The following is a 22,314-nucleotide window of genomic DNA, read 5'->3' on the forward strand; positions in this document are numbered from 1 at the left end:
GGGAAGGTTGCAGCCACTGGGGCGGGCTGGGCTAGTGGGCACAAAAGAACTGGATTCAAAATGTAACTGTTCAGGCTTCCACATTTGCCAGTTCAGTTGTAGGCTTGCACAGCTTCAGCAGTATGCTAGGCTAGCCTTCTCCTCACCAACCTGCCACTCTCCAAATATGTTGGACTACAAATCCCATCACCCTCAGCCAGCAGTCTAACAAATCTGAAGGGCACCAACTTGGGGAAGACTGTGCTAGGCCTTCCTTTTCCAGGGCTTTCCACACAGAGTCAATTTGTACAGCAACAATCCCCAAGGTACCTTTGTTTCCAAACTGATAACAAAGACCTACTCCACCTCTGAGTCCACAGTGGTGCATCACCAGCCCTCAGAGCTCTGCTCCAGTCTGTACTCCTTTCTCTCTGTGTGTATGTGTCTCCTACTTCACATGAATCCTTCTCCCCAGGTCAGAGACACTGGTTACAGCAGGAGCTGTTGGGAAATGTAGGCCCAAGAATCCACAGACCCATTATGAGAGAGTACGAATGCCTCAGCCTCCCTCTGCCATCCATCCTTCCCATCACTGGGTAAGGCCTGTAGCAGAATGAAGTGGAAATGAGGTGGAAGTCCTGAGATGGTAGAATGGATGGTGCCACCTATGACTGCAGGTGGGGAACCACATTTATGCGAGGTCCCCTACATAAAAACGTCTTGCAAGATGAAAACTAGCACAATCAGGAGGGAGCTTGACTTGGCTTGCATCTTTGGCCCTGGTGTTTGTTTATATATTTTACTTAAAGGGAGGTTTTAACACAAGGGAGCATTCAAAACTGGTTACCCCCACCAGCAGTCCGAAGTGGTATAATACAATCTATCACCTTGGATTTTGACCTCCTCAGTCTACTGCATGTAGAACAAGAACAAGTACTGAGAAATCCCCATTCTTCCGGGCTGCAGTCAGACAGGCAGGCAGGCAGGCAGGCAGGCAGGCAGGCAGACCCCCCCCCCCCCCGCCTTTCCTTCTTAGTCCATGAGAGAACATCTAGAGGGAGAATATACCCAAACTTGACAGTTTCCCATCTGGATAGGAACTCAAGTTGTCCTCCTCCACTTCTCTTCACCAGTAAAAAGGCAGCTAAATGAAAAGTATGGTTGCTGATTTTTGTATATTTATATGCCCAAACAGGATGGACATCTTTTTAAAGTGGGAGTCATGATAGATCTCCCTCACACACACACACACACACACACACCCTACCACCACCACCTTTATATATTTTAAACATGTATTTAACATTAATCACAGAGGCTCCATGCTGAGCGTGTGAAATATAGACCAACTGTGGCTGTGTTAAACCAAGCTCTTTCGACTAGTGGGGAGCCTGCTACATTTGCTGTAGAAGAGTTTCCTCAAACTTTCTGAAATTGGGCACCCCTTAACTTATTCCTACTTACGCAATTCATAAACTCAGAATCATCCCTGTGAGAAGATCCTCTTGCAGGCGAACAGGCAGTTTACTGCTGCATGCAAGGATCCACGGACCAGGATATTGGGGTACAACTTCAGAGGAACAGCATAGGACCTCTTTGGTTCTCCCCTAAAACAACAGTCAGTGGGACTCACTAGAACAAAATAACACTTCTTCCTGAAAGGAGCTCTAACTTCATTGGTTCCCACCATGGGTGTGGCATATCAGGGTTACTTTGCTTTATCCTTGGATTTCAGCAATGTCTGCCATAAAAAACTGGAGCAGCAAGGAAATCTCTACCTACTTCATAATCTCCCACCCTGAGACACAATGCCAAGTGTCCTATGTCCTCTCTTCCATACCTTACATAGAATACCATAATTGAGAGCACCACTTGTTCATTCAGAAGAAAAACATCTGCTTCTTTTAAAAAAAAAAAGGCATCTATAGATAATAAAATGACAGCATTTGCTGAAACATACAAACGTATTTATAATTAGGGGCATAAAACAGTTGATGAAGAGGTCTTTTTTTTTTTTTTAGAAGATTCCATGGAGAAAGAGAGTATGTATGTGTGCTTAACATCAGAATGGATCAGTTACAGGCTCCGCAAATAGTTTATCTACACCTGAAATAGAATAAGCTTACTTTGGCACCTATTTCTCTTTTAAAGTAGTTCCCCTATTACAAATATTATTTCATACACTGAATGAACTGGTAAGATAGTAATGCTAACAATCACGAGAGTATATTGTCTCAGGAACATTGTTTTTACAAATGTTACATTTATTTTTAAAAAGAAAATGAATTTACATACACACATTGGGAAATGTGGTCCCTGGACAACCTTTACATTACAGAATGGTAACAGGTAATTAAAAACAAATGTTTACTGTAGAAAAACTGCTGTGAAATGTTTTAGGACAATTCATGTGACACATTTTACTGCTTGAAGACTTTCATTTTAAAATGGGACATTCATTGAGGCTTCATCGTATTAGCAAAGACTACAAATGCTTCTGGAATCTAGGTGGGTACAGGTGGCTATTTCAGACTTCTTCTCATTGTTTTCACATTACACAGTGGCAAGAAAAATACTTTCTGCATCCAATCACAGCTCCCTGGCAAGAGTGAAAGCATGTTTACTGCATTCACATTTTACACTTTTTAAATGTACTCTTAAAATATCATAGATGTACACCTTTAAAACTGTCATGTGCAAAATGGTGCTGTCGCAGGATTCTATTTGCCAGTTAGAATTCTACTTAATTCTGCAAATCTAGTAGTTCATTCTCAAGTTCAGAAACTAGCAGCTGCTCATACAACTACACATCCAGTTATGCATATAGGAAAGTATACACCGATGTGGCAAAGTCCAGATGAAGGGCAAATTTTGTGTAATACTATACTGGCATAATCGCCCTTCTAGAAACAAAGTCCAGCTCACACAGAAGAATTCTTCAGTTCAAGGCACACTGATTCTGCATACTGGCCACCTCCAAACCCTATGGGTTTGCTCCAATGACTATGCTGCTAGTCCCTGCTAGTCCAAATGGCAGATGGAACATTGGTGGGGTAAGCATAGTGGCACATTCCAAAGCAATGGATTATGAGGAACCGGTACAAAATCTGATACAACATTGTACCACTTGCTGTGGTACTGCTTTTTGTACTACCAGCTTAGCGCTAAATTGCACAACCAACAGTGGGGAGGAAGTAGTTGTTTCAGCTGACAGTGGAAAGCACACATCCCCACACACACAAGACCAAAGAAGACAAAAGAACTTTGAAGAGGAACAGGTAAAACAATCAGCTGAGCAGTGTTGAGCACAGAGAAACATGGGATGAGGATGAGATAACTCATCAAGATAACTAACTGCAATCTAATGCTTAGCAGGGATGCAAACACCAGAGGCAGCTGATAGAATGTAAAGGTTTATAAAACTGTAGGATTAGTGTTGATCCTCTATTGTGTAACTTACTTTAAATAAGTGGTTAGATTGTTGAGCTCAAATTTTCATTGACAGAAAAGTAACATTTCATACTGGGATGATGGCGAACTCCCTCCGACAACTTGTCATTCATAGAATCATAGAATAGTAGGGTTGGAAGGGGCCTACAAGGCCATCGAGTCCAACCCCCTGCTCAATGCAGGAATCCAAGTCAGACCATCCCTGACAGATGGCTGTCCAGCCTTGTCTTGAATGCCTCCAGTGTGGGAGAGCCCACCACCTCCCTAGGTAATTGGTTCCATTCAATCCACTGGCAAGAATGGGACCCAGAGAAGCAGCTCACCCTTTCCGGTGGCACCCTTAGTTAGGGTGATATGTCTTATTCAAACCAGTTTCCGGTGAAGAGTTCTGTGTAACTCAGAACAAAGCCCCTGATGTTATGTAATGAGTGAGCCTTCTATACCACCCAATACCATTTTCCAGTCAAGAATTCAGCAGAGGATGTAATCTGAAGTTTAGAAAAGAATGTAATTTAAAAAATCTTTCCTAATCAATGTGACAGTCTACTTTATAAACAATTCCCTGAGAGTTATAATTTGGAATGTTCCCTTGCAGTTATGTTCAGCATCACTATGATAGGTGGCAATAAGATTTGTACTAGGATGCTCCGGATGGAGTTTGGATATTTCCTTCTCGGGCCTGAAGTACATGTGATTTTAGCAATTTCTCTTATCTTTTATCAATTCAGCCTCAGATGAGAAAGATGAAGAAGATTCCTAGCATATGTCATGCAGTTTGAAGCTGGGAAATCGTATGAGTAGACATTGCAGACTCAATAACCTTTGAGCAGAAGCTAAGACGGCCTCAGAGAGAGATGCTGATCTCCCACAATTCATCTAACTGAAATATTACAATGCTGGTGCAAAGAGGAAAATTCTTTCTTCTTCTAGATGTGCATTAGCCTATTTAGCAAGATAATATTTTTATTCAGATCAACCTAAACTATGGAGAAATAACTCTCTATAACAAATGTAAATTATTTCTAGTTTTGGTATTAGACAGCTGCTGTTGTGCTGGTTCAAGAGAAAGAAAAGCAAAATAAATATGTCCAAACGTTGTATTCCAATTAACTTCTAGTGAAGGCTTTTGTACAACTCAAAAGCTTGCATGTTCACACCTCAGATCATCTCATATCGGTGCATCACATTAACTATTTTACATGTGCTGTTCTCAGTTCATCACAAACTATTTTCTACAGTGTGACATGGGACAGTGAATTTTGAAATCCAAGGGCACTATCCCCTCATATTTTCCTGGGACATGTTCTTCAACCCTTCATACTTACCTTAGCATAAATTGATTACTTAGTGGGTTTTAATTATCTTGGGGCAGAAAGTTGTACACACTAACTTTTGGTAGCTCTCAGAAGATAACCAGATAGAAATCAATGACTTCTATCTGGTTATCAATGTATTGCACACATATACAATCCAGCTGTGAAGTGCAACTCCCTCTGGAAACGTATCTCAGAATCTGAACACAATAGCTCCAAGGTACAAACTGTAGTTTTTAAGATGCTGTGCTAGTTTATGACCATGTGTATCTGAAGTGCAAAATGTTCCAGCATGGTAAAGGGAGTATCAAAACATCCCAAGATTGAAATATTTATTGCACATACTTAAAATGTGTGTTGGCCTGAAGGTGATCAAACCATACAATCTTCTCTTCTATGAATATGATGGAAACATGAAATGTGTACATCCATGAACAGGTATATCTATGTGAAAGAAAGAACAGCTGCCACTTTATTCTATTCCAACTGATATATTTTTCTTGTAATACAGATGAACCCAATGTCATGGCAATTTTCTTTTCTAATCTCACCAAGCAAAAACGCCGGCGTATCTCTGGTAGACTTAATACTAATCATGAATCTCAGTGGATACCAGTAAGCCAGCCTTGCACATAGCTGGGATTTGTGCAGTAAACACAGAAAGCGGCTTGCAAAGGGGCCAAGATTGTGTTCCACAAGAGATTTAAGTGACAACCAGCAGCCCTAAGGGCGGGGGGGGGGGGGGAATCCTGTTTTGTGTGAGGCAAAGATTCTGTATTGTTTGTTTCTCTTTGTATGTAATCTCTATGGAACAAATAAATATCTGGCATTTCAGTAAGACTGCAGCGCTGCTTTGCCCTGTGTCAAGAGTCTTGTGCTCTGTCTCTGCCCCCTCTCGCTGTAATACCCCCTGGTACATTTCTCCAAGGTCTGCTGCTTTTCTTAGCACCAATAGCTGTTTCCGTATTGGCTTCCAATATCCAATTTGCACTGTTGTTATTCTTTACAAGCTTCCAATGTTAGGAAAGCTCTTCAGTTTTTCAGGGAAGTCATCTTTGTACAAGACTGGATCTGCCCGGTGTTCTACCACTTTCAGAGGCATAGTCCCAAAGACGGAGGCAAACTTATTAATGCATTCAGATCTAGGAAAGAAACAATTGCATTGCTTAGTAACAGAACTGCCCCACTGTATCTTTTGCAACATACTACCCACTATCCAGCTCACAATAACGTGGCTTTCTCTCAAAGTATCCACATGAGCTACCAGCAAATTGGAGATAAATTCCAGAAAAGACACCATGTTAGTAAGTTGTAGAAAACGCAATAAAGAGTCCAGTGGGACCTTAAAGTGTAGCACATTTATTATGGCATCCGTTTTCATAAGCTAGAGTCCACTGTGTCAGATCTAGGAAACAGGAGGCGGAGCCTCAACACCATACAGGGTTTGGCAAGGACATGAAGCTCCTTGATTGACACATTTCATTACAGCAACAGAGAAAGGAGATGCTGTCAGCTGCACATGGGCACAGAGAGGTCAGAGTCCCACCCTGCCAGAATTCCAGGCACTCTTAGAGCAATGCACATGCTGTAAACTAGGGTGGATCAGCTGCCAACATATCTCTTAAAGAGCCACTGTCAAGTCAAATCTGGCTCAGTACAGGGCTTGCAAAAATAAGCATGTAGGAAACCAAAGGCATACAGAAATATTCCTTGGGGTTTTTTTATTTTAAGAAATTCACTGGAGAAGTTCACTCCCTCCCCCACTCCATAAAATATATAAGGTTTCCTTTATGGTGTCTACAGGACTGATTGTACTTGAAAGCTTAAAATACAACATTTCTCAAAAACCAAAACCTGAAATTGACTGGTTTATTTTCATTGTCCAAGCTAAGTGAAATACAGTATTCACTTTTCCGAAAAGGATATTGGATTCTTACTCTGCCGTATCCCCCTCCATGTGACACAATGGTGTTAGAAATAAAACAGAAACAATACTTTAAAGAATGCAATTGTTAGAACTCTGATGTCTAGAAGGTATCTAGGTAAATCTAGCTGGATGCTGAGCACAATCAATTGCAATGAGCGTGTAACATGGATCCAAAAACCACAAGTAACATACTAAACAGAGGCTACATGGTCCTTCCCTTTTTAAATTGGCCACAAAAGTAGCACACTTATTAAAAATTAACAAATATTTGTTGCACAAGAATGTTGACTGAGGCTTTAGACTGGTGTGTGTGTGTGTGTGTGTGTGTGTGTGTCTGACTTGTGACTTTCCAGATGTTTTGGCTTACAACTTCAATCCTCCCTCACTATTGGCCAGACTGGTTAGGCCTGATGGGAGTTGCAGGCCAAAACACATGGAGAGTCATAAGTTGCCTGTCCCTGTTTTAGACGGGCTCAATATACATCTTTTACCTTATGCTCCACGCACTCCTGACTTCCTATATATGGGTGAAGGAGTCCCGCTCTTCCCCAGCACACTTGAGAAATCAATGTCAAATAGTTGAGATGGTTTCATGATGGAAGACAAACAAGGAATAGGGGGATGAAAGATGGCAATTACAATCATGTGGCCAATAGGATGAAGGAGCAAGGAACAGTTGCCATGGAGGTAATCTAGATAGTTATGCAGGAAACAAGTGTCCCATTCTCTAGGACAGCCTTCCCTGACCTGGCACATGTTTTAGACTACAACTCCCATCAACTCCAGCCGGCATAGCCAATGGTCAGGGGTGATGAGAGTTGTAGTCCAAAACATCTCTAGGGCACCATGTTGGGGAAGATTGCTCTAGCACTACAGGAACCCTTTTCAACTCTCCTCTATGTTAGAAGTCATCAGTGCCTATACGTTTGCAAGATTTTCTCAGCAAGCACTAGGATGAGAAATTTTGTTTTGGAAACAAGCAAACCTTCAATTCCACATGCGCAAAATGAACACATAAATATACAGTATGGTAACTACAGTAGCTTTTTAATATCCTGTGTGAAATGAACTTCAACTTGATCTCCTCCTTGGGGAGGGCAGGTGTTTGCATGATAAAAGCTACTGATATAAATGATAATTAAATGGCATCCTGTAAACCAAATGGACATTAAAGCCAAATGTTCTCTCTGCCCTTAAGGCATGGCGCATCTGGATCAAAGATGAGGCATCAGCACAAACTGATGGGGGAAACATTACGAGTAGTACCAAAGGTGCATTCACACATACTTTCCCCCACCCCCACTGGATGATTCTCAACACTGTACTCATGCATATGCGCTGTGGAAGTGATGCTGGAAAGGAATTTGAAGGACAAGGTCTGCAGTCCGGGGGTCATTTTAGACTCCCAGCTGTCCACAGAGGCTCAGGTATCAGCCTTGAGCCAGGCGGTTCTGTACCAACTCCACCTGATATGGTGGCTGTGCCCGACCTCCCTAACCATCTGCTCCCATCAGTAATTCATGCCCTGGTCTCCTCTCGCCTAGACTACTTTAATGTGCTCTATGTGGGGTTACCCTTGGAGACGGTTCGCAAGTTGCAGCTGGTGCAGAATGTGGTGGCCCGCCTGATTAAAGGCAGCCGTCAGTGAGACCACATCGCTCCAGTGCTGAAAGAGTTGCACTGGTTACCAGTTGTTTTCCACGCCCAATTCAAGGTGTTGGCATTGACCTATATGGTTCTGGCCCAGTCTATCTGAAGGAGCACCTCCAACAACAGCAAGGATGCCGCTCAATGAGATCAGCCTCGGAAAGCCTTCTGTCTGTCCCATCGGCCAGGACAGCTAGGCTGGTGAGGACTAGGGAGAGGGCCTTTTATGTGGTGGCCCTCACTGTGTGGAATTTCCTCCCTAGTGACCTCTGCCATGCCCTCTCTTTGATGAGCTTCTGCCAGGCTTTGAAAACCTGGCTGTTCCAGCGGGCATTTCAGGTGGGTTAGGGTTTTTTAGAGCAATGTTGTTTTGTTCAGTTGGTTATGTAATTTGTTGAATTTTGTTTTATTTGTATTGTACACTGCCTATAGTAGCCGGCCAGATGGGTGGCAAATAAATAAACAAACAAACAAATAAAATTTCATACTACAGTACTAGAGAATTTGAGTCCAGGAATTTGAAAAGCCAGACACAAGATCTAAAAGATGGATAATTAAGAGGATTCAACACTAGGTGCTGCCTGGTGATGCTTTGAACACTAGGCGATGTTATTAAATTGAGAGCCAGTGTAGTGTATTGGTTAGAATGTTGGACTGGGTCTTGGAGATTCTAGACCCAGGTTCTAGTACCCACTTGTTGATGAAGCTCACTGGGTGACTTTGGGCCAGTCTCAGCCTCTCAGCCTAACCTACCTCACAGGGTTGTTGTGAGGATTAAAAGGGAGAGGAGGAGGATCTTGTACATTGCCTTGGGCTCCTTAGAGGAAAGGCAGGATAGAAATGTATAATAATTAATAATAATAATAATATATTTGAAAATGAAGAATATTCAGCAATTAGTTCTCACCTTCAAATCCCCCAAACTCAAGGTTGTCTCATCTATGACTGCCAGGCTGAAGACGTTTCTGCTATGTTCTATCTCTCAAAATGTGGAAGAGCCTAGTTAGAATGCGAAAGATGCTGCTACGTTTGGAGAGGGCTCAGGTTTTTCTCTTATAGGATCACAAGGAAAGAGTCTGAGAGCCCTTGTAGAAACAGGATATGGTTCATTTCACTTTTAAAGTCCACAAGGAATCCACCACCTCTGTTTGGAAACCATTCCATAGCATAAGATGACATGACTGAGCAGTACTTCCTGATGGCTTTTCCTGAACTTAATCCCCTGATTTCACATTATATATACCACCCTCATGCCACCCGAAATAACATAGCACCATGCTTGGTGTTTACACTCTTCAATACCCCAAAACATATACTTACGTGGTAATTTCTTATCCAGGCTATATATACTTTTCTTAATCTCATGTCATAAATCAGTCATTCCTACAGCCTACGATAGAATCCATTTCACAAGTGATCTCTGACTTCTCAGTAAAACTTGGAGATGGAAAGTGCACGAAGTGAAAACAATATTCCCACTGTGATATTGCAAGCAAGGCAGGAGGAGATGTACTATAATGATAGGTATTTTGCAAATAGTTGTAACAGAACTTCCCTTTTGACCTGATGCCCCCTTTCTCCCAAAATTTCGGAGCTCTGAAATATGATAACATTTCCACATCGCATGTAATTTGTTTGTAATCACCTATAATCCTACCTTTCTGCATCATGACACTCCCACTTTCTCTTGCCTACAAGCATGCATTCCTGATTACTCTTCATACTTTTCTTCTTTCATGATTATATGGACTTGACAGGTAAAGTGTGCAGAAACCGCTTCAATAGCATGGTCTACTCACCACTAAACTCTGTTTTGGAAAGTAGTAAAATATGCTTTTAATGGAGACATTTTAATGAAGCATGTACAGGAGATACCCAGAGGGGCGTGTGTGCTATTGGCAATATTTCGCTTCTGGACAGCATTTCCGTACTATTAACATATTTTAATATTAATAAATAATAATAATAATAATAACAATAATCCAAACTGCTGTTTCAATCATCTGGGCTCCAATAATTCTCCTCCATATATACATTTAGTCTCTGCTTCTCTCTCTATCCAAATAAGGTCATCACCTTAATTTATCTGAAAACAATGATTATATGCATTATTGGGAGAACATGCCTTCCCATTAGAGATAAGGGATGCCCCAATTAATTTTTTAATTAATCTAGAATGGGAGTGCGTGTATGCATACAAATGTACATGTGTGTGTTTAAAACCACTGACCTGTTGAACTCCTGCTTTGCCAGATTAGATTTGCGCAAAAATATTTTGTAAATACAAGCAGTGAGTAACTTGTTTCTAATTTCAAAGAAACTAAAGGTTTAAGCATGGGAAGGGGGCAGGTATGAGACACTCACCTTTCCACCATGTGTGTCTGGTCTAGCGATAACCCATCAATGGCTGTGCATTCTGGACACTTGAATTTCTTTCTGGGGGTCACCTGTATGAAGCCAGCATGATAACAACGTTGTCAATAGTACAGACATTAATCCCCTTACTTAGAAACCCAGCAGAGTGCCCTTGCACATATCTGCAGTGTAAGTCAAACCCTTGAAGGAGGGGGATGGGGGGGAGGGAGTCTATGCCATTTAGTTCCATCTGGCCTAGCTGACTGCAAAGCTCACAGTGGCCCAATAAAAAAAGGCTTGGAGGGGTTTTGCCTTCTGTAAGTGGAAAGTAGTGGTGATGACAAGCTCCTTAATTCCTGTTTAATGACTGTTTTCTCACTGCCAAGGTCCCTGTATAAACACCATTTGTTCTTGCAGCCATAAGAGCGATGAAATATAGCTTCCCATACTTCACTGTAACCTTAATCCAACAGACACACGTTGCTCACTTAATAGCTGACTGGCAAACTCTGCGAGGCTCTCCCAACTGCATTGAGGTGCCAAATTACTCTGCAGTGTCCTTGTACAGTTCAGAAACTCTCACAGCAAACACACATGCTGTATCTTCTAAGGCTTTTCTAGGAAACACAACCACCGGTCTGAGTAAATGATGATGGACAGGCAGGAAAGCAGACCTTGCTAATTGAAGTAACGCCTGGAGGCCTCCCAATCTCATTCCGAGCCGGCACACTTTGAAATGAGCAAACAAAGTGAACATCCAGGCCAGAAAAACGTGTTGAAACATGTCAGGAAATTAATTCAGGGATAAAAATTCATTTAAAAACTGATCTTACAATTAACATTCTTGCAATTAACATTCTTATAAATCAGCTGTTGCAGCTGAGATAGACAGGGATGGCCTCGGATTTTTCCCCCTTTTAATTTTATTCAGTAATAAAATGGTTTCCCTTACTGACTTCCTCTCTCCCACATCTGTCTGGTCAGAATGATCACAACCATTAGAACAGACACCCTACACTACCAAAATGGCATATCAATGTCAGGTGTTTAGGCCCTTTACAAATAGGTGAGATCATCCCAGAAGTAAATGAGAAATGAGAGACAGAAATTTACTTATCAAAGTTCCGTATGCAGCTAAGTATTTATCGCACTGCAACATTATCGTGTGTGTGTGTGTGTGTGTGTGTGTGTGAGGGAGGGGGGGAGGAAAAACAGCTGAAAAAATCTTACCTTAATTACTGCTTTCCCAGTAACATTGGCCACTAGAAAATTCATGGCAATGTCTTCACAATTCATATGAGCATCCACCCAGTTCTTGATGTCCCCGGGCATTTTGTATGTGTACAAGTAGTTAAAATACTGCAGAATGTAAACATAGTGTAGAAAAGGTTAATGTGATTTTATGCACGCTTGCAAAAATGGCGGATTTTCTAAACCAAGACCACCACCACCACCCACCGCCCCCCAGCAAATTAAAACTGGAATGGGAGTAAGTGATAGGTTCCACTGGGAAGTTCTTCACTACAAGCTCCACTGAATTTTAAAAAAATGTATACTATGTCCTATCAGTAATTGCTTTCTGGGTAGCCTTCAACAATTTACAGTGCAATCCTATGTCTACTCAGAAGTAAATCCAACTAATTTTAATTACTCCCATGTAAGTGGTTATGTGACTGCAGCCTAAAACAATAAAAGAGCAGCATAACTGTCATTTTAGATCTTGCTGCTTCCTGATTTTACTGCAATTCTTACTGACCTGGTTTGCATGATCAAAACAGCCCACCTTGGTTGTTTAAACCACGGTGGGCTGTGGTGCGTGCTGGGCATGATTTGCATATTCAAATCCCTGGCTGCTGCTTGTTGTGTCTTGCAAACCAAAAGATTGTGGGTTATACGAGGGTTAAACAACCCTCGCATAACCCAGCAACAGCCACAGTGGGCTGTTCAATCATGCAAACCAACCCACTGTGTTAATGTAGCATTTTACAGACTTGTTTTTAGTTGATTATTTGTATTGTATATTACTACTGTTTATACCTATGCTGAATTAGCTGAGTCTACTGAGTCATCACCAGAAGAATGGGAAATGACAACAACAGCAGCAGGAACAGCTTGGAAAGATGTAAAAGTAGCAGACACTTAAAACCAAAAAATAAAAGCAAATGCAGCTCACATATAAAAAGGCCTTTTATTAAATGAATGAATGAATGAATGTGCCTGGCATTGAAAAGACAGAGTGGGAACCAGGCAAACTTTCTTGGGGAAAACATTCCGAAGACATTGTGCCACTACTGAAAAGGCCCTCCTGGTTGCCACCCACCTAACTTCAGAGGATTAGGGACTGTGAAGATTAATGCGGTCCACAGGCAGGTAGGTATATGAAAGCAGATGGTCCTTTAGCACCACAGAGCTTTGAATCTAAGGACCTTATGTCACCCTCATTCTTTTTGGAATGATTTGCACTTGGGATGAATCCAGTGTAACAGGTCCAGCATTTACTCCCGCTCCACTGCTATACTGTCTGCTGTCTTCAGCATTATCAGAAATATCATCTTAAAGTGAGATAAATAATTCTGCCCCCCAGAAGTCACAATCAGAGATTACTGAACCAACTACACAAATAAACACACCATCATCACACATTCCACTGCACATATTTCTGGAAAACTCTTTCTGAGAATTGTAACTGTGCCAGTGGCCTGGATCCAAGAACCAAGCAACTAGCTCCACATGCTCGTGGAAGGCCTGGATTTGAGATACTGAGAAAACAGCTGCCCACATGCCATGTAACAAACTTGTTTTGAAATGGAGATTTTCAAAAGCATTTAAGAGGAACATGGAAGGCAAGGGTATGTCTGTCATTCAAAGGCAAAAAAATGCCACCAGACCTATCAGCCCTTTCCTTTACTACAACACCTATAACATCATACCTCTTGAAATTAATCTTGTGCTACATCGCATTGGCTTTAAATGCTGAGCATTATAGTTATCAGGTCAGAGGATAGCCTCTACATCCACATATTCCTAACAGATCAGTCTATGGTGATCAGGAGTGCAATGTGAAAAGTGGAAAAGGTGCACCATGCCTGAGATACTGTAGAGATGTTATTCTCAGGCATTTACCAAAAGAGACAAACCAACAGAATGCAGTCTCTTCCTGGCTCATCTGTCTTTCCCAGCACATATGAGAATGATCACTGCCACCTGTATTGTGTTATAAAGGCTTTACCATCCACAACTGATCCCTCCCCTAGCCACTTGCAAATGCAAAACCACCATTTCAGATTTATGTCACATGCTCGTGGTTTGCTTTTGGTATCATATCTTACCTTGTGGTAAAATGCTGCCCCTGTGAGCACCATTGAAACTTCATTGGTCCACTCTGACTCATACTTCCATTTATTTGTTTCATGGTCCCACAGATGCAGGCGACCTGGATATCCAACCAGTCTGTCAGGGAACTCTCTCCATACCTGCAGAGTACAATTGAGGTGTTATGCTAGTGGTCTTTACTAGAATTCTGAACAATTTGGTTTAATAGGATTGTAAAGGTTTTTTAAAAATCCAGTTAAGATAAAAATACATTATAAGAGGGTGTAGATGGGGTAGGATAGGGGACATAAATTCAGCCTGATTTCTCTCTCACCCCCAGGTTTGTGCTGGTTGCTTGGGAGAGTGGTAGTGTTTCAGGCACAGCTGGTCTTGGATGACAGTGATTGCCTCAGCCCATTCCAGTCCAGGTTCAGATCTGGTTTTGGGACAGAATTGATCTTACTTGCCATGGTGGATGACTTTCTTTGGGAGACAGACAGTCGGAGTACAACACTGTTACTTCCTCTCAACCTCTCAGCAGCTTTTGATAACATTGACCATGGTATCCTCCTGGACTGCCCCATGAGTTGAGGGCACTGTTTGACAGTGGTTCAGCTCTTACTTACAGGATCAGTTCCAGAGCATAACATTGGGCAACTGCCTCGGCCCCCTGGCAATTGAACTATGAGGTCCCACAAGGCACTATTTTGTCCCCAATGTTATTTAACATCTATATGAAGGCATTGGGATGAGTCATTAGGAGATTTGGGGCAAGGTGTCATCAGCATACACACCCAGCCCCATTTCTCTGTAACATCTGAATCAGGAGAAGCGTGTGTGTTCTGAACTGGTGCCTGGATGCCGTTATGGGCTGGATGAGAGTTAATAAATAGACTGAATCCAGGGCAGAGACTCTATGAGTGTGTGGTTCCCAGGTCTAGGAATTGGTTTGTTTGCTTGTTCTGGATGGGGTTGGACCCCCTCTGAAGGAACAGATATGTAGTTTTGGGGTGCTCCTGGATCCATCATTATCACTGGAGGCCCAGGTTATTTCAGTGGTCTGGAACATCCATAACCAACTTCAGCGTGCCAACTGTGCCTGTTCCTGGATAGGGATAGCCAAGCCACTGTGGTTCATGCACTGGTAATCTCATTAGACTACTGTAATCTGCTCTGTATGGGGCTGCCCTTGTGCCTGGTCTGGGAGCTGCAGCTAGTGCAGAATGCAGCAGCTAGGATACCTAGCAGACCACCTTCTCCTCCTATATAAACTCAGTCAACCCTTAAGATCCTCAGAGGCGGCCTTATTGGTCATTCTGTGACCAACAGAATGTCTCTGGAAAGTGGTCCTTCCCAGTAGCAGCACCCATCCTCTGAAATTTTCTCCCATGTACAGTTGAAGAGGCAGAAATGGTGGCAAGTATCAAATGCCTTTTGAAATTGTATTTGTTTACACAGGCTTTCCCTGGCCTGTAATGGACTCTGATACTGCTATACTGTTTGTTTATGCTGTAATGCTAACATAATTAAGGATTAATTAATTAATTAATGCTTTTAATTATTACTTTATATTGTTTTGTATTGTGTTGCGTATGTATTTTAGTGTAAACTGCTTAGAGATTTTATTTCATTAAGCAGTATGTAAGTATTATAAATAAATAAGTCATCTCAGTAGCTGTTTTCTCCCTCTATAAAGTAGATCTGCAAGTTGTGCAGGCTCCCTGGCTGTTTTGAACTCCCATAGGATCTCCTGCTCTTGTGGGAACGGGAAGTGTGTCCCCTCCCTGATGTGGCAATGGGGCTGTTGCTCTGGGCCCACTCTGCTCTTGGAGCTGCCCCTCTGTCAACTTGGCAGTAGGGCTGGCCTTGAGTGCTAGACAGCACTCTGCTGTACTCCAAAGGGGCTTTCTTCCCCCAGTTGCAGTGCTTGACTCCCTCACCCCAACACTGTGAGGACGTCTCCTGCACAAACAGTCAAACTACAGCGATTTAGATGCTAGCTTGTTGTCAGAGAGCAAACACATATGGAGGACTTTAACTCCCTGTGGCACTTCTGCTGCTGAATCCAAGCATGGGTAGAGGGTGTTAGTAGGGTTAAGATGTCAGAAGGTTTCCAAGAAGATACCGTGTTATGCATTTGAATACTTCTGTATTACACTAATCATGGCATTGATGTCCATCTAATTAAACAAAAAAGGGAACTTTGAACTCTCTCTTACGGGTTGGACCCCTAAATCTCAGGAGTGGTTCACATCGGACTCTAAGCATGGGAGGCAGGGAGAAAAGGATTGTGTCCACCTCAGTCACCTGCCACTTGAGGCAATATTAGAATAGGACATAGATGCACAAAGTCAAAGGAATGGAGGTATTTTCTGTGGGGTTGTTAACCCTAAAAAGCAGGTGTTAACAAAATGCAGAGCAAGCACTAAAAATGCAGAGCAATAATATTACCCTATTGCATGATTAACATATGGGCCTCAGGCAGGCCTGGAAGCAGGATGCACACACCTTATGGAAAGGGTGGCTGGTGGGATCCATCATGGGTGAACTGCCCCTTAAATACAACATTTCTGAGGAAGGACTGAGATGACATATTTTTCACTCCGTGGTGAGTTCATCACTACTATATGGTGTGTGGCCATGAGCAAGAGCATCATGCATTTTGCTGGTAAAATGTTTGAAGGCTGATGAAAGCACAAGGATTCAAAGCCTTCAGACGTATCTAGTTCCCTGTGGATCCTGTCACATGGCATTTCTAAAGCATGGTTGCTGAACCTCTTTCAAAATTGGATTCAATTTTGGAGAAGCTCTTGGGGTCCACATTCCAGTGGTGGGTGCGGCAAAAGGACGTATTTTAACAATACCAGCATATCTTAGCGTCATAGAATCATAGAATAGTAGGGTTGGAAGGGGCCTATAACCACCGTTAAGCCCTTACTGCCAGTAACAAAGCCAATGTCAATGAGAGTCATTCAACCTTTTAGAATGGAGGAAAAAAGCTGCACACGAGCTGGGAAACCACCAAAAGATCAGTGCTTGGGGGGTGGCCATGCAGGGAACCCCACAGGGCTGGCTTGGAACCCCAGATGGATTTGGCCACCAGCCCTGAGGTTCTACACCCCTGTTCTAAATAATTTTTAAAAATGCACTGTGAAAAAACTGGGTTTCTTAATCCAGCCTGAGTTCACACAGTTTTGAGGAAGTATGTAATTCATAAGGTTGATGCACAGTTTTTCCTGTAGGGAGCTGGGGGGATAAATCAGCAGAACATTGTCATGTGTACATTGTTCATACATACACTGCCATATGTACAGCAGGCTGGCAGCAGGTTGTCAATTTACATGTGGTAGAACAGACATGTGTTATATCTTCATACGCGGTGAAAACTAGTGATCATATTGTTTTCCTATACCTGCACAGGAACTCAATGCTATGGAGAGCAGCTCATCACACATTCATTTTTTGTTAAGTGCACACCTAAAACTAATGCAACACGCAAGTGTTCGAAAAAGCATGTAGCATACAGGTAGATTCAGAGCTAGGATTGGCTGCAGCTCCCTGTTGAGTGTGGCTTGATGGCAAACCCATGTTTGTTGCTGTATAATGCGTGGAACAGTTCTTAGTGTGCAATACGATTGTGCGCCCACATCAACGCAGCACAGCAATCAATAGCCTTCAGGCAAACTGTCATCTTTATGGGACCTCTAAACAACTGTCTTCTAAACATTCCACTTGTTTTCTAGAATCACATTATACAGCCAACGAAACTGCTCTCATTTCCCTTGAAAAATGATAATTCAAGATAAAGCGATCTCTTCATAAAACAGCCTTTCCTAACAGCCTATTTTGCTTTCTCCATTTCCTTTCAGCTACCATATCCTCCTCTGCACAGCTTCAGGTTTAAAATAACTGCACTTCATTTCATTCTGTAACCATTTGTAATATTGCATCTACAGTGAGTGAAAAATATTCCAGTGATACAGCTATTTGAAACAATAAGCTTCATGAAGGATGCGCAGACTTTTTACAATGTTCACTTTCAACAATGAAAATCCTTTTGTGTAGACATGGCTGTCTAATACAAAAATAGATTGCAAGTAATGCTGACTTTAATGTTTAGACTTTGCAGAGCAAGACAAATATTCTGAACATAAAGTTAACAGTTTTTACATGGAGAAGCATAATAAAATACAGGAATGTTTATATAAAACATGTTGTCAGGAGACGTGGTCTACACTAATTTGGGGCATAAATGAGAGTCTATATAGATTCTCCCTCCCTGCCACCATGCAGGGACATACTTAGAAACCAGTGCTTTATGTTTCAAATTTTTCATTGTTCTTTACTGGGTACTTTGTTCTTGGCACCTGGATACAATCAGGATGCTATTCCTATCACTTCATTCCTCTGCCAGTGACTGCCAGATCAAAACATAAGCTGACAGGAACAGGGACAAGACATTATTAATATACTCCCTAGGTTCTATACTGACACATGGGACAATCTTTTGCTGAAAAAATTCTGCAGACTTTCTCTAGCCCCTGAAGAAGGCCTAAAAATAAGAGGCCGAAACACACTGGGCTTCCTACAATAAATTTATTTTTGCATCCTGAGAACCAGTATCTCTTCTCTGTGATCTACTTTGGATGCTCACCTCCTTCTGTTTTCATAATTTATATATACACACAGCAAGATTTTTAAAGCATCAAACGACACTTCAGACAAGTTTGCTCTGGATCCTAGAAAGATGCAGTTAATCACTAATAATATTTAATGCAGTGACTAACATAACAGAATTATTGAAGTCATAAAGCAATGTGGCCACCTTGGCTATATTACCCTTTGATTCATATCAGAGCAGCTAAAGAAGGTGGAAGCCAAAACATTTGGTTAGTCACTGTATATAAATACACACTCTCTTGTGTTATATATAGCTCTTATACTTTGAGAAAATGAACTTAAGCAGTAATAAAACACACACACATTGCATTTACTTTCAAAATAGCATGGGACTGTGTGTGCGTCCATGCCCCTTGTCACAAGTGATGCAATTGGCACTAGTCAACACATGTGATACTTTGGAGATGATGTGACCGTTATGTCTGCTATGTGTGTACTACTGTTTATTACACTGAATGCTGTAAAGCGTGAAGAGAATGTGTGTGTCTATAAGCACACAGTGGACAGCAGTACACCAGTTGCTGGGAAAGGACCACAGCTGAGAGTCAGAGCACATCCTTCGCATGCATTAGGTCTCATGATTAATCCCTGGCATCTCCAGTTAAAAGATCAGGTAGCAGGGGATGACAAAGACCTCTGCTGGAGACCTTAGAGGGCCACTGCCAGTCAGAATAGATGATACAGAGTAGATAGACAAATAGACCATGGGTTGTTGGTGCTGCACATGACCGGACAGCCTCCTACTTGCTTGCTGCTTCCGCTTTGCATTGGCTTTGTAAACAACCCAAGAACACCCTGTGACATCCAAACCTGGTGCTCTGGTTTGGTGAGGGAGACACAAAACAGAGTTTTAACCAAAGAACAAACCATGGGTTCAAACTCTAGGTTGTTTTTTCCTCAACATCCAAATTGCCAGGTTTGGATGTCACAGCAAACAAATCTGTACCTGGGTTGTTTGTTAAATGGGATTCAAAGCAGAAGTGGTGCATGGCCCTGACAACCCATGGGTTGTTGTTACATGTGAACGGAATCATAATCTGACCTAATATAAGGCAGCTTCTTAACAGCAGGAGAGGGCTGCTTGAGGGCTTCCCAGAGGCATCTGGTTAGCCACTGTGGGAAACAGAATGCTGGACTAGATGGCCCTTTGTCTAGCAGCTCTGTTCTTACGTCCTGATATGCACTAATGGCAGTTCATATCCGCCACTTACTCCCAAGTCTCTGGAGATGTCCATCTCCCCTTCACACTTAGGAACACAGGAACTGCCTTAGACTGAGTCAGACCCCTAGTTCGTCTACCTGCAGGGCTGATTCCAGAGAGTGGTACTGGGGTATGGCTATTAAGCCGTGGGGTGCCACAGGGTTCTATTCTATCCCCTGTGCTGTTCAACATCTATATGAAGCCATCAGGTGAGGTCATTAGGAGTTTTGGGGTGGGGTGTCACCAGTACGCTGATGATGCTCAGCTCTATTTCTCCTTGTTGTTGGAGTCAGGTAGGGCAGTGAAGGTGTTGGACCAGTGCCTGGAGGCTAACGGGCTGGATGAAGGCCAATGAACTGAAGCTAAATCCTGGCAAAATCGGAGCTCTGTGGATTGGTGGTTCCCGAGTGGTGCTGCCCTTGAAGAAAACTCGAAAGTTGCAGCTAGTGCAAAATGCGGCAGCTAGACTGCTGACTGGAACATCATGGATAGATCATATAACACCTGTTTTAAAGGAATTGCACTGGCTGCCAATACGTTTCTGGTCAGAATTCAAGGTGCTGGTGATGACATTTAAAGCCCTAAGTGGCTTGGGACCTCGATATTTGAGGGAGTACCTCTCCCTATATATGCTTGCCAACGTATCTGTTGATATGTTGATATTGATATCTGTTGGAGAGGCCGTCCTCTGCGTCCCAGCACTGCGAGACGTACACTATGGTAGGACGTAGGAGAGGGCCTTCTCTGCTGTGGCATCCCAGTTGTGGAATGGTTTTGGAGGCCTGATTGGTGCAGATGATGGTTTTGTTTTGGTGCCAAGTTAAAACATGGCTTTTCACCAAAGCCTTTCAGAGCTAACTGAATTCCTTAAAGTTGCACACTGTTTTAATGGTTTTAGATTTTCTAACTGGTATTAGCTTGTTTAATAGTTTAATATGCTTTTAGGTGTTTAAGTTATTTATTGTTTTATACTGTTTAAATTGATGTTATCTGCACACCACCCTGCAATCTTAATGATATAGGGTGGGATACAAATGTTTTAAATAAAATAAAATAGTAAAATCTGGCCTAGTATTGTCAACACTGATTGGCAGCAGCTGTCCATCGTTTCAGGCAAGCTTGTTTTCTAGCCCTTTTTGGACGTGCCAAGGGTTGAACCTGGGACCTTCTGCATGCAAATCATGTGACAAACTACTGAGGTAACAGCCCCTCTCCTCGAAAACTTGTTTGTCCACCACAGTAAACATGGTGAACACCAAAGTATCTACATCAAACATGACTGCCATATAACATGTGGATTGGTTCTGACAAATCACAGTCAAAACTATCAGAAAGAGCAGCAATGGAAGCACTAGTTATCTAGCTTATGTGTACTCAGTGTTTCCATTTTCTCTGTGATAATACTTGTTGACTTATTTCAATCTGGTTTACATCCTGATAATTCAGCCAAGACTGTTCTAACAAAAATACCTAATAATCTTCCTTGTCAAATCCCAAAGCTGTCTTTCTGCTCCTCAATATCCCGCCTGCTTTCAACACTGTCAATCAGTGCATTTGTTCCTCACAATCTGGATTTTCATGGCTCAAATCTTGCCTGGTTTCATTCTTATTTTTCAATTAGTTTTTAAGGATTTCTTTTAGTGGCTTTACACCTCTCCACGACTCTTCTTTGCTGGCATACTCCAAAAAACTAGCAATGCCCCCCCCCCCCCCAGACTTCATTGTGAGGCAGAAGCATACAGCAAAATGGGGAGCTGCTATAATCACAAATCTCTATGATGCCCTATCTTATTTCTTTGCATTGGTTGCACTGCATGTTCAATTGGGAACCAGAAGTGTTGCTATAGTTTCACTGCGAGTCCTTCCACCTACCAATGAGAGGGTAGAAGCATAATGCCATAAAGACAGACCTTCGGCCCAACCAATGGGCGGTCACAGTTTGGAAAAAGAGGGAAAACACCAGGGGATTTAAGAACAAAAAGGACAGTTGTAGGAAAGGAGAAGAGACAATGGAGAGCTGAGGGAACTAGCATCATGCAAAGGAGTGAATTATAGTGAAAGGGGGGGGGGAACCTTTCCACACTAAATTATTAGAGGCTAGGGGTGTGCTTTGGATTTGGCCAAATCTCTAACTGAATTGGGCTCAAATTCATCCAATTCTGCCAAGAAATAAAACAAGTTATTGGCAGCTCTCTCTCTCTCTCTCTCTCTCTCTCTCTCTCTCACACACACACACACACAAATAATTTAAAGGCACATAGCACAAACCCCCTGAACCTATTTGGCTGAGACTTGGCAGGTATAATCCCCTCATAACAAACTTCTATGATTGCAAATTTCATCCAATTCTAACAAAAAGAAAAAAGTTATAGACACTTGCTGATTTCCAATAATAGACAATATGAGACATGAAGTCAAAGTGGGCACACTCTAAATCAGGCTGTTGTCCA

General features: G+C 42.2%; 1 protein-coding gene across 2 annotated transcripts in view; it reads right to left on the reverse strand.

Annotated features, from left to right (window-relative positions):
* Positions 1–1,972: 1,972 nt before the first annotated feature.
* EXT2 (exostosin glycosyltransferase 2) overlaps positions 1,973–22,314 on the reverse strand; it is a 137,979-nt gene continuing 117,637 nt past the window's right edge. The window contains exons 11-15 of one of the 2 annotated variants that reach the window (XM_084850915.1): positions 14,001–14,144; positions 11,902–12,030; positions 10,681–10,763; positions 7,161–7,225; positions 2,231–5,884 (exon numbers count right to left, since the gene is read on the reverse strand). In XM_084850915.1, the coding sequence (XP_084707041.1) occupies positions 7,162–7,225; positions 10,681–10,763; positions 11,902–12,030; positions 14,001–14,144 (420 nt within the window). In that variant the 3' untranslated portion in view covers positions 2,231–5,884; position 7,161. Of the gene's footprint in view, positions 5,885–7,160; positions 7,226–10,680; positions 10,764–11,901; positions 12,031–14,000; positions 14,145–22,314 lie in introns of both variants that reach the window. The other variant, XM_084850909.1, reaches the window with a different exon arrangement.

This window comes from Heloderma suspectum, chromosome 1 (assembly GCF_057233095.1).
Source record: "Heloderma suspectum isolate Gila_16-S chromosome 1, 16-S_ref, whole genome shotgun sequence".
NCBI classification, from domain to species: Eukaryota; Metazoa; Chordata; class Lepidosauria; order Squamata; family Helodermatidae; genus Heloderma; species Heloderma suspectum.